Consider the following 13,972-nt stretch of genomic DNA (forward strand, 5'->3'; position numbering starts at 1 on the left):
AACTGATTGCCACTCTCAGGACTACCAGCTCTTCCAAGGGCATATAAACTGTGAGCCTATTGACACACTTTGTCTTGGGCATTTGAGAGTATCACTGATCCCCTTTAGCTGGTAATATGTTAGTATTATTAATAAAACGACTAATTACCCACAAATTATCTCTCTACAACTTTTTAAATGTCACAGTACTCTAGGTTGCTGTTGAATAGAAGTGAAGACTTCTTCATAGTCAAGGTGATGACTATGAGGTCATTAGTAGATTATATGAAGTCTTTCTCCCTCCAGATATTGTTACAATAAACAATTTGTTCTGGATAGCTTAGTCTACAAGATAACTTGGGTATAATATAGTTTGAAACTGCCATATGATATTTAGTAATTCTTGGCAGATGGTTGGGGTATGCTCAATGTTCCTTAGCCTAGATGGCAACAGTTATATTTCTATCAATAGATAAGACACACCAGTTAAGGTAAAATAGAGGGGGAGATTAGATTCTATTGGGAAAGTTATTCAACCAATTGTGTTTTGAAAATAGATATTTTGTTACAAGTGTGTAGACAAAAAAGAAAGTAACTGAAGGAATCCAGTGGAACCAATCCTTTACCTCTTCTTTGGCGATGCGCATGTCATCAGTAACATTGGAGAAAACTGTGGGTTGGATGAAGTAACCTTTGTTTCCCCATGGTCCTCCTCCACATTCCAGTTTGGCTCCTTCCTTCTTCCCACTCTCAATGAGGTCAAGTATTTTACTGTGCTGTTCTTTATCAATCTACATGAAAATATGAGGGGCAGGGGAGGGAAGGATAAATTAGAAAAAGAAAATTAGAAAGAAAAAATTAACTTAGAGTGACAATGATTCTTTGAACTTCTGAGTAAGAAAAAAAGAAAATGGTTAAATGTTGCAAATGCCATATCTAAATGGCTTCTGTAGCCTGAAAGTTAACTGGTTTTTTAAACTCTTATATTTATAAACCTTAAAGTTTTCGATCAATGTAAATTAAAATTATTTTTATTACTAAAAATGTGTTGAAGAATCTTATGGCTAGCTAATTTAAATGAATCTTTGACATGTGGCTAAAATAAAGAGAAAAAGAAACCCCTCTTGAAACATCTTTACATGACTGGTCTTCAACTACTTTAGAATGTGTTCATAATAAATTTAATTAATTCTAAACCATCTTGTACTAAGAACTTTGGGGAAATTAAATAACATAACTTTACCCAATTATAATTCAACCAAAATCCCTTTTAATATGCTTTTTAAAATTAAGGGAGAAAATCCAATTAATCTTGGTTTACTTTTATTTGATTAAAAAAAAAAGGTCACCTATAACTGGGCCTACTATTTGGAAGGATGTTTGTTCCCAATGCATTTACACTTTCCCCTGAAGCTTATGGCAAAACTCATCAAGAGAAATTTAAAATGGGAGCTTAGACTTGGAGGCTAGTGTTTCCAGGACGATTACTTGGTAATGGCCAACACAACACAAACACGATTATTGCCTATTAGAACTCTCTCATGCTAACTATCTCTTGACAGTATTTTGTGCCATTGAGGTTATCCTAAGTAAAAAGAATTTAGTAAATATTCAGTTTCCTTGTTAAATATTTCAACATTTATTATTATAAAGAAAAAAAAACAAAATTATCAAAGCAAAAGAGTGGTTTTAAAAGTTCCCAATCATTCATATACATGTTTTGGGAATAAGGCTGACAAAATAAAAGAAAGTATGGTAGGGCCAAGGGGTGAGTAACCTGCAACCTCAAGGCCACATGATTTCTCTGAAGTTTGGATTCTGTCAAAGGGCCTCACTTGAGGACTTAGAGGGTCACATGTGGCCTTGAGGCTGCAGGTTCTTCACCTCTGGCTTCAGGAGAAAACAGCACTGGATTTGGAATCAGAAGACTCAGGGTAAATTCTAGCTCTACCAATTTGACTATATGACTGTAGACTATATGACTCAACCTTGATGAGTCTGTTTCCTCATCTTTAAAATGAGATACTTAATCCCAATTGCCTTGCCTTCCCCCCCTCAGAAAACAAACAAAAACAAACAGAAAAATGCTTTTTAATTCCAAAGTATCCCATAAATGAGATATTGTTAGCTTTCAAGAGGGCCACCCTATGCAATCAATTAATCTATCAACAAGCGCTTATTATGTGTCACTAAGAGGCCATATGGCATCATAGCTTACTTTAAGGTTATGAAGCCCTGCCATGGCTCAGTAAATCACTTAAAATATCAGTGCTCTAGGTGACTTTCTAAGATTAAGCTACAGAAAAAGTGCTGACCTGCATTAATAAGAGGGATTTTCCTCACCAGGGAGTTCTCCAGTGCCATCATAGAAACTGATCCCTGCAAGCTGCATGTTGACTTAGAAAACTACAAATGAACATTATCCATATTGTATTGTGTGTTTTTTTTTATTTTGTTCATCTGGTTGTGGTCATGCTTGGGAGTTTTGCAGGTTGCTTGTGGTCTGCTGGCTAGGAGTTTGACACCTCAGCTTTATCCCAAAGAGACCCCAGGTTCAGTCCCTATGACCTCTCTTCTATGCACTAAGCTCTACGTTACAAATTAAAACAGTCCTTCTCTATTTTTTTCATTGCCCCTTAATAAGAAACACTTAGATGTTCGCTTTTTTTGTGAATCTTACTATATAAACAGGCTTTCAGTATGTAGCTCACATCACCCTATTAGGGTACAAGAGTTAAAGATCACATGGTGACCTTCCCAAAGCAGGACACTTATGGATCAGTTCCCATTTACTTTTGTCTGACTCTGCCTCCATAAGAATTCACATACCTGTGGGTCTGGAAAGAGTTTTCCCACTCTCTTGGGACAACTACACTATAATGATGTATATATATTAACACTGTGAGTTCAGCTATCCTCAAGTTTCGCATTTCCAATTTACCACAGTATAATCCATGAGTAAGACAATATAATCATAGATTGAGAACTCAATAAAACCTGAGATTCCATGTAGGGCTCAGAGTTAGCCATCCACCAACTGTGTGACTCTAGGCAGGTAACTTAAGCTTTATGGGCCTCAGGTTCTTTATCTGGGGTCGTGCTCACGAATTTTAAGATCTTTTCCAATTCCAAATCCATGATTTTATGACAAATATAATTCTGAGCCTATGTGCTGATTTTGTAAATGAGATAACTGAGGCCCAGAGTTTAGATGGCAGATCCAAGCTCATGCAGGTACCAAGGGGCAGAAATGAGAATCAGATCCTTTTTCTAAAGTGATACCACCTTTTTCTTCCTCCATTCCTTAGACTGGCTCTCCTTCACAATTTCTTGCATTGGTATCATCATTCTTTTAAGCTTCCAGGCTGGAAAAATTTGTGACATCTTTGACGGTTCCTTCTTTTCTCCCTACATATTCCATCTTGTTCCATGTTATTATCTTCTAAAATGTCTTTTCCTCCCTATGATCCTTCTGACTTCAGACTTTTTCTTCTCCAACAAATCTTCCATATAAGAAACTTGCAAACCTAGTTTTCATAAAATATAATTTTATGAAATCTTTAAAGCCTATGTCATCCAACTGAAACTCTTTGTCCTGACTTACAAATCCATTCCTAATCAGATCTTGATCTATTTACAGGACTTTTTCTTATATTTGCATGACTACTTTTCACCACTTCCCATATGTACACCCCCTACTCCTCTAAGCCTAGTGTCTTTACTGACCCTTAAGGACAATAATCCATTTGCCACCTTTTTGTTAACATCCATACTATTCCTCTCGCCTGAAATAGTTTCTTGTGCATCTGTGTCTATCCAAATTGAAAGGCTAAGTTCAAATAGTCTAAGAATATTTGAATAGAGCTATCATGGCCCACAGGTAGCTAGGCGATAGAGTAGATACAGCGCTGCTCCTGAAGTCAGAAAGACTGAATTCAAATTCGCAAATTCAAATCTGGCCTAAGTGTGTGACTTTAGGGAAATCACTTAATCCCATTTGCTTCAGTTCCTCATCTGTAAAAATGAGCTGGGGAAGGAAATGGCAAACCACTCCAGCAACCCTGCCAAGAAAACCCTAAATGGAGTCACCAAGAGTTAGATATGCCTGAAAATCACAGCCCACATCAATCCCTCTCTTTTCTGAACTAGACCAAAAGTTCCATTTATTTCTTGAGGACAGGAAAAAGAGAACACCGGATTTGGAGTCAGAAGATGAGTTTAAATCTCATCTCTGCCACTTAATACTTGTGTGACCTTGGGTAAGGTACTCAGGTTTCTAAAAAGTAGAATGAGGGAGGGGTCAGACTTAGCACAGTATCTGGCATATGGGAGGTAATATATAAATATTCAATCCCTTGTCTTCTTCTATGTGTCTTTTATATTTCATATTGCCTCGCATAATACTGCATCCTTAGACATTTCCAATAAAATGCTTGTTTGACTTCAGATGAAAATGGAAGAGAGTTCTGGGGGCAGGATTTGGAGGTCTCATTTTTGTGGGAACAGATTCTTATCCATACTCCCTTGGGGTTTGCTTATTAACCTGTGCACATCAGCTCACAGTTATCAGTACAATTTGATCTTACTGGAGTCACGAACTTAGCTGAGATTTTTCATATGATAGGAGCACAAGGACCTAACAAAAAAGCCTAGATGACTTCCCAGATTAAGCCCCTGTCACCAGGATGTGGTATTTGTTTAATGTATGATATCATCTGTTAATTATGCTGCTTTGATCTTTGGGATGCTTTATCCCTTCTGCAATCTTATTTCCTGCTCATAATACTTTACACTGGCTACTTATAAGCTTTACTTACTATACCAATTAGAAGCTGGGGGAGGAAGGAGGGCACAGTGGTCAGAACAAGATACAATTTTAACACAGAAGTATAAACCTATTTGCTGTGATAAATAAGAATGCTTAGGTCATACCCATACTAAATGGGGTGGTAAATAGAGCCAACCAATGAGAGTGACTGTAGGGTAAAAATAATCAATTAGTATTTAGGGGGCCCTTATGTGCTCAGTATTAGGGATATAACTCCCCAATAACAAGACACAGATGGGAGAAATTAGACATAATGAACAGAGAGCAGGCACCAGCACTAAGGATAGCAGGAAAGGCTTCTTGTAGAGAAGTCTGGAGGTAGAAATGAGGAGGGAGAGTATTCCAGGCATGGGGAACAGCCAGATGAAACATCCCATTTGAGGAATAGCAAAAGAAAGGCTAGAGTTACAGGAATGCAGATAATGTGGGAGGGGAGTAACATGCAAAAAGACTGGAAAAGTTGAAAGTGTCCAGGTTGTGAATGGCCTTGAATGCCAAATGTAGGATTTTATATTTGATCCTGGAAGCAGTAGGGCACCATTGCGGCTTATTGAATACAGGGGTAATGGTGGTGGCGGTGATATGATCAAATCTGAATATTAGAAAGATTATTTTTTGAGATGAGCAGAGGATGGACAGGAGTCAGGAGAGACTTGAGGCAGGGAGGAAAGCCAACAGGGGATTGCAGTAGTCCAGGCATGAGGTAATGAGGGCCTGTACCAGGGTGGCAGCAGTGTTGGAGAAGAGAAGGGAGTATATAGGAGAGATGTTAGAAGGTAAAATTAACAGGATTTAACAATAAATTGAATATGGGAGATGAGAGTGAGAGGTTGAGGATGATGCCTAGATTGTGAGTCTGGGTCACCAAGAGGATTGTGGTGCCCTAGAGAGTAACAGAAAAATTTCGAAAAGGAACAAATGGTGGGGCGTGTAAGAAAATTAATTCAGTTTTGGACTTGATGAGTTTAAGATGTCTAAGGAACATCCAGTTTGAGAAGTATAACATTTAGCTGGAGATGTGAGCCTGGTGGTTAGGAGGGACGTTAGGGGTGGATAAGTAGAACTGAGAATCAGAAGCATGGAGAAAATAAATCAATCCAAATGGGCTGCTGAGATCTCCATGTGAAGTCATATAGAGGAGAAGGTGTGCAAATGCATGCCTCAGTACACACTCTGAGAGAATGAGAGAAATAATAACAATAATAGTATTTCATTAAAGTCTGCCTAGGACTCATTGTGGTTTTTTTTTCAGTTGATCTCGTGTAAGTAGGTGTTATTATGATTCCCATTTTACAGATGAGGAAACAGGCTGAGAGCCTTGCCTGTGGTCACATGGTATCTGAGGGGAGATTTCAAATCAGGGCTTCCTGACCGCAGTCCAGAGCTCTTAACCACTTTGTCATCTACCTAGAGAATGTTGTTGAGGAAGGACAGAGGATTACAGAAAGTACAGCTTTCATTTTGTAAGAGAAATGAATGCAGGAGGCAAAAATTATGTGAAGGGTAAGAAGTAATGGTTAATTCACCCAGTGGGTTTGGAGTTTTGTGTTGTTTTTTAACAAAAATGTTCTCATTCTTAATTCCAATTTTTTTCCCTTGATTAGTTTCAGTCGTTAGGCTTAAACAACGTGGGAAGAAGTTTTGTTTCCTGCCCCAAATTGGGAAATCCTGGCTGTGCACCTCTTTCCAATCTGTCCCAGTCTTGCCCAGGAAAACAAGCAAGGCCAACATCATTCTCATTTCATTCTGGATCCAGAGAAAGGAAATAGAGACAAACTCCCTTCTCTCTATTGATCTGTTTCCTATCATGTGCATTCTTTCATTTACCAACCTGAGGGCCTTGCTGTATTCCTGGTTTCAGAGGATCCCCCAGTGTGTATTTCTTGGCCCGCTCTACGCTCCTCTGAACAAACTCATTGTAAATGGGCTCTTCCACAAAAAGTCTTGATGCAGCCGTGCAGCACTGGCCTTGGTGAAAGAATACACCCTGATGTGCAAATTCTACCGCATTATCCACTGTAAAGGAAACATCACCAGGTTAGTCAAAATAAACATTTCCAAATGATTTTTTTTTTTTTGCCAAGAGAAAAAGAAGTCATCTTTTAACTCTTAAAATAAATAGTAGATAGTCCCTTTGGACTTCATTGTCCCTGAATATTTGTTTTGGAGACTGCATTAAAACTGGATGGTGGAGGGAAACTTGAAATGACTGTACAAGTCTCCAATGTTAGGAAGCATCAAAATGTCACTTTGAAAAGACTCCGGTAATTGCTCTCTGGCAACAGTAAAAGGGACAACTGGAGTGGAATCTAAAGTTTCCTTTTTCACTTGCAATCTTTTTGATCTTGATCCCCAGAAAGGAACTTACACAATGCTTCAAAAAGTAGGTCCACATTGTGCCCAAAGGGCTACAAAGTTCTGCATACCTTTTGACCAAGCAATACCACCAGTAGGTCTGTATCAAACAGAGATTTTTAAAAAGTGGGGAATGGGGAAGTGCCTATTTGTACAAGGAAATTTATACTAGCTCTTTTGTGGTGGCAAAGAATTGGAAATTGAAGGGTTATCCATCAACTGGGGAACGGCTGAACAAGTTGTGGTATATGATTGTAATGGAAAATAATTGTGCTATAAAAAATGATAAGCAAGACACTTTTAGGAAAACCTGGAAAGACTTAACACGAATTGATATAGAGTGAAGTGAGCAAAACAGAAGAACAGTGTACATAGTAACAGCAATATTATAGGACGAATTGTAAATGACTCCACTATTCTCAGCAATACAACAACTCAAGACAATCCCAAAGGACTCATAATGAAAAAATGCTTCCTGACTCCAGAGAAAGAACTGGTCTGAACACGGGCCAAAACATACTATTTTCTTTTTTCCTTTTCCCTTTCTTTCTGTTTCTTTCCTTCTCTCTCTCTCTCTCTCTCTCTCTCTCTCTCTCTCTCTCTCTCTCTCTCTCTCTCTCTCTCTCTCTCTCCCTCCCTCTCTCCCTCTTCTCTCTCTCTCTCCTCTTAGAGTTTTCTTTCACAAATGACTTAATGTGGAATTTTTCTTTCACAAAATGACTAATATGGAAATGTTTTACATGATTGCACATGTATAAACTATACCAAATTGCTTACTGTCTCAGGAAGGAGAGGATATGAAAGGATTTGGAACTCAAAATTAAAAAAAAAGAACAGAATATAACAATTGTTTTTACATGTAATTGGGGAAAAATATTATTTTAAAAAGTGGGTCCACACTCTTAAAAAACCCACCTTCTCATGAATTGTTGAGATAATTGTATACAGATTAAAAAGTTGCATTTATCTTCATTCTATACTAGAAGACGTTAGAGTCTTTCTTAATGTATTATTTTCCTGGAAGCTTAGCTTTGTAGTTATGTCTATTTTTTTAACCTTTGCATATTGCCAAGATCCACTTTTTCCTGGCTCAAAAGATGCTGCTTTCTAGAGAGTGTTCAGTTTTGACAACTTTGATAACTGAAAGAACACTAAATGGCATTGTGGAAAGGGTCCTAAGCTTAAAGTCAAGAATACCTTAGTTCAAATCTAGCTTCCGATGTCTATTTGCCGTGTGACCTTGGGCATGCCACTTAAGCTCAGATTGATTCCTCAAGGGTGAAATGGAGATAAATCATATCACCTACCTCCCAAGGTTGTTATGACAATCAAATAAGATATTTGTAAATCACTTTTCAAACCTTAAAGTGTTAAATACATTCCGGTTGTTGTTATTATTACTGTTTGTTGTTATGGTCGTCTCCATCATCATCATTACCCTTTTAACACAGCCTACATGTGCCATTTTCTTTAACTTGGGTGGAATTTTCTCTCTTTCTTAAAGTTCCTCCAAATTAATTTTGGGGAAAAAGACTTTTAAAAAGTATCTCTCAGGCGGTACAGAGAATACAATAGGGCAGTGTCATCTAAAGAGTTATACAGGTAAAACATCAGGAAGCAGATGATATAGTTCTTTTTTTCTTTAAGCAATTGGGGTTAAGTAACTTGCTCAAGGTTACATGGCCAGTTATTTTGTGTGGGTGCCAAGCATCTGAGGCCGGAACTGATCCCGGGTCTCCCGATGCTGGGGCCAGCGCTCTTACTCACTGCACCACCTGGCTGCCCCAGATGATATAGTTCTACAAGTGAAAGGGCCATGTGTCCTTTACATGTGAACTTAGAGTCTTCCTGCTGGTTTTATAAGGTTTATAAGACCTTTGGTTTGGATCTGTTGATTATCTTCCACAAATAAAAAATGTGGAATTTTTGTTGTTTTTATTCTTACAGAGACACAAGTAGAATGTAAGTCCCTTGAATGGATAAAATGTTTATGTTTTTTGTCTTTTGTATCCTTCGGACCAAAGCACTCTGTACATAGAATGGATCAAGGAGTAGAAAATTTTATTGTCTTGGAAAAAGAAAACCCTTCACCCCAGTGAACTAGCTAGAAATAATTTAGCTAGAATACTGGTCAAAGACTGCCCAGAGACATGGCTAAAGTAAAAGAAATATCAAAATATTGATTGTACTAACTGTCAGCATCAGCAAATACAATGCAAGGGCTCTTTCCTCCCAGCTCCAGTGAAACCCTCTTCAGGTTGCTCTTCCCAGCAGCCTCCTTAATCAGCTTGCCAACCTGAAAGAGAACACACAGAAGAAGTCGGTTCCCGATAGGGAGAATTAGTTGGTTCTCCTTCATGGCTCTTGGATTTCTAAGTCCTGGATATCTCGTGATGTTTCCTCACTTAAATGGCTTGTTCTTTTGTATTTACTCAGATGGTAAACTAGACTAAATGTCTTCAACTTTCCCAATTTGAAAATTGTATAATTTCATCATCTCTTTTATTCTTTGGGCTCACAACCACATAACACATAGTAGGGTGTAAAATGGAAGGAAGTAATTGGAGATGCCTTTTTTTTAAGCAATTGGGGTTAAGTAATTTGCCCAAGGTTATACAGCCAGTTATTTTGTGTGGGTGTTAAGTATTTGAGGCTGGAACCAATCCCGGGTCCTTCTGACTCTGGGGCTGGCTTTCTTGCTCACTGTGCCACCTACACACCCTTTGGAGATGCCTTTTGCTTGCCTCCAAGTTTGTCTGTATTTTATCTTGTTGTACAACATCATTAACAAGTAGTTTCTATTACAATGGTTAATATTTAGCAAGTTGTTTTCCAAATTCAAATTTGGTGTAAAAATACAGAAAGCTCATAAATGCCAATTGATGCTGCAAAAGAGTATTTAAGCAACACATTTTTATTTTAATTCAACTAACAGGAAAAAATGAATGTATGTTAACGAAGTCCTCGTTTTTATTTTCTATAGTAATTGTCCAGCAATATTGGAAACCTAAAGTGTATGTTGCCCACATTATGTCATACAGCTGAATGAGTAGCCTGTCAAATAAGTCTGACCACACTTATAACTACAACAATCACTGTAGATGGGCAATAAATTAAGCCTAGAATTGCACTGAAGGAGATCAGGCTGGATTGCTTTTGGAAAACTGCATAGTGCTTTGAGCAATCTCAATTATTTTGCTCCTAGAAAAGTCTCTCTATGTATCATCAACATTTTCAAAAGGATTTATAATTCCAAATAGTCCCAAGAACAACTGAAAGCCATGAGGCGCATATATATAAGCTACAGAACATCACCAACAGTGATTATCCTGGAGGTATGAAAGAAAAAACTGAGGTCACATGTGATCAGAAAATGAGGTGATCAGGCTAATAAATCAAAGTCCTTCAGTGCTTTGTCAGATCGCCTGCGGTAAAAATGGACAGGAGTTATACAAAATAAGAAGGCAGAGAGGGATTGTGATTTATACAAATCAAGCAACCACCTATAACTATTAGATCATGGATCCACCAAAGCAAGTGACTTGACTGCTGCCATGAAATACAATAAAATATTTGAATCTTTGTTTTTATTAGTTACATTAAAGTTAGTTTAGTGTTTTAATTCAACTGTGTTCAAGTGAATCTAGAAATAGGCTTTTCTTAGTATGGAGCCTATCTGAAATCTCCCATCCCAACTTTCCTATTCAGTACACACATTTCTTACTTAAAAAGACAAATAATTTTCATTCCTCTAAGTTACATCTTTCCTTCTTTCCCTTTCCATTCCCAATGGACTAATTTTGGTAAACAGTGGTTGCTAAGAAATCAAAACCCTCTCCTAGTTCATAACATTTTAGTATACATAATTTAAACTAGAATTAATGGTACATTTCTGAACCTCAAATGATATTCAATTGACTAGGTAATAGTTGTTAGAAAAGTGAATGAAACATAAAGAGTACAACTTTGTTTAATGTATGTGATTCAGAAAACCATCCCACTATTGGCCTCCATTCTAGATGTTCACATGTGTAACCTGGTCAAATAGGAGACATCCCCCGATGCTGCTATGTTAGCTGGTCTTTGCCTATATTTCTACTGTCTGAGGTAACAATATACTCAACTCTTCCAAGTCTCAGTTTCCTCCCTGTGTAAAACAGGGGGAAAAAAATGCCTGTAGCAGTTACCTCACAGGATATCTGTGAGGATGAACTGAGATAATTTATGTAAAGCATGGCATGAACTTTACATGTATTATGTAAATATCAGGTCCTATTATTTTAGCATCTAGTCGGTGTGATGAATAAATAGCACAGTTTTTTTTTTTTGTCTTTTTGGAGGAGGGAAGACAGGGCAATTGGGGTTAAGTGACTTGCCCAAGGTAGCATAAAGCTTTGAAATAAAAAGCTTTTACAAAAGACATAGGTAGAATGATGTTTTAAAGGAGCATAATGGGAGATCAGAATTGCTATTATAATTAAAAAACTCTTAAAATGGACACATTACTGTATTAGATATAGATGGGTATCAAATACACTTGTGCTACCCAACTTACAGGCTATTGGAATAGAAATGGCCCTTAAAGTTTATTTAGTCCAATACTTTTATTATACAGAGGAAAAAACTGAGACACAGAGAGGTTGTGATTTGCTGAATTTACTTCATGACATAATCTGAACTTGACTCCAAATTTTCAGACTCCAAGGTCTGTGCTATTCTTCACAGGGCTGTTGTAACAAATAAAGTACTTTGTAAAGCACCATACGCATGTAAGACTTTATTAGACCCGACATACCACTCAGCATGGATCTGATGAAATAATATCCCAAATAGAGAGCAATCATTTAAAACTGCCAAGGCTGATTTATGTTTCCATCACAGTATCCATCATTACATTATATTATAGCCCTATGCATAAACACCCAGTTCACAACCATGACTTTGTCTTACTTGCAAACAAATTTGGTGTAAGTCAGCTCTTATCTATCTATATGTGTGACTCATTCACAGCTATGTATGGATCCCATCTTGGCCTTCCCTACCTATCAGCTGATGAGATGGAATTCAAGCTCATTTCGATCTATTACATATATAATAAAGGACAGTCTGGTGGGGGTTAGGAGGGGAAGTATTGGTATCTCCATCTATCATTCAGTTAAGTAACATTTATTAAATGTCTACTTTTCATTAATCTTTGTGCTAGACACTATAAAAAGTCAAGGAGATGTACATCCCCTTACCCTCAGGGGGCTTACATTCTCTCGGGCCTACAATGCCTTGCAAAAAGAAGGTATTTAATAAATTTATTGAATTGAAGACTGCTCTCTTCAGAAAGAAAGCTCTCTCTTTCTCTAAATTCCCTTTTCCTGAACCATATTTGAAAGAATTAGATAAGAATGCAACTTATATGTAACTACATGAACTAGCCATTGGGAATGCCTTAATATCTAACTTGACTTACCTCTGTGGACCCTGTGAAGGCCACCTTATCTATATCCATGTGAGAGGAAATGGCTGCTCCAGCTGTGGGTCCATAACCTGGCACGATATTCACTACTCCTGGAGGAAATCCTGCCTAAAGGAGTGATAGTCACAAATTAATCCTAGAGAAGGATTGAAAACTACTAGAAATAGAAAAACACCTTGCTTATAATCTTCATGATCATCATCATAATAAAGCACTTTTAAGTTTTGCAAATACTGGAAATTAGATTAGATTCATTAGATTCTCACAACTCTGCAAGATATTAGCCATTATCATTCCTATTTTACAGAGGAGGAAAGAGAGAGAGAGAGGTTCAATGACTTGCCCAGGGTCACATAGCTAGTAAGTTTCTGAATCAGGATTTGGACTCAGGCCTCACTCTCTCTTCCATGACACTTTGCTTTCTATCTTTAGTTCTTAACCATGCAGAGAAAAATCACTTCAAAATGTCTTTATCATCTTTTTTCCCCATCCCCACCCCATATATTTTATTCGCTATATTTTGAGGGCTGCATTACTCAGAAGCAGCTTCCATACTTAACTGTGGTAGTGTTTAGATGCATGGAAATCCAGATGATCATGAGTTTCTAATTTTACAAGAGGAAAAACATGTAAAAGTCCTTTGAAAACCATAAAGTGTTCCACATATGGTAGGGAATTAGTATTATTATGCACAGGTCTGGTCTGGAGAGTTCCTAATTTTACCCATTGGCTCATGTTGCTGAGCACCTTCATCTTCTTTTTAAACTAGTGAAATATTTATTCATCAGTGAGGGATATACCAAATGGATGGAAGAACAGAACCATGATACCCTACCCTACAGCAGTATGCCAAGACTATTAGCCCTAAGTAATTGAATATACTTTTGCCATGAACCATCAAACTCAGGAAGGAAATGTGAATTTGGTAAGAGTTTCATAATCTAATTATAGAAGATAACTATACCAAGTAGGAAACTCTTAATCCATTAGCTTTATTTTCATTATCTGTTGTATTCTTGGAGAAGTATCTTTATGAGGAAAATTCAGATTGACCACGGGATGATATGTTTTTCAGGGGTTAATGTTTCTTAAAATAAAGGAAGAGGGGGAGGAGATAAAACCATTGTTCCCTCAACTATGATTTCATTCATTCATTCATCTTGGCAAAATCCTTGGTGACTTCTGAAGATAAAATGTTTTCTGTTTCTTCACTTTCTTTATCAAAAAGGGATGGGGAAGAGATGATAGTAACCACGCAGGGGAGTGACTTATCAATGATATGTACATATACCTTTTTATCTATCTATCTATCTATCTATCTATCTATCTATCTATCTATCTAT

General features: G+C 37.4%; 1 protein-coding gene across 1 annotated transcript in view; it reads right to left on the reverse strand.

Annotated features, from left to right (window-relative positions):
- LOC138158550 (aldehyde dehydrogenase 1A1-like) overlaps nt 1-13,972 on the reverse strand; it is a 45,731-nt gene that overhangs the window by 12,707 nt on the left and 19,052 nt on the right. Inside the window, exons 7-10 of the mRNA XM_069084599.1 lie at nt 12,624-12,737; nt 9,356-9,458; nt 6,639-6,823; nt 606-770 (exon numbers count right to left, since the gene is read on the reverse strand). Of these exons, the coding sequence (XP_068940700.1) occupies nt 606-770; nt 6,639-6,823; nt 9,356-9,458; nt 12,624-12,737 (567 nt within the window). The remainder of the gene's footprint in view (nt 1-605; nt 771-6,638; nt 6,824-9,355; nt 9,459-12,623; nt 12,738-13,972) is intronic.

The sequence above is a fragment of the Petaurus breviceps genome, unplaced genomic scaffold (assembly GCF_028583685.1).
Source record: "Petaurus breviceps papuanus isolate PSGF00001 unplaced genomic scaffold, PetGlider_PUasm1.0 175, whole genome shotgun sequence".
NCBI lineage: Eukaryota > Metazoa > Chordata > Mammalia > Diprotodontia > Petauridae > Petaurus > Petaurus breviceps.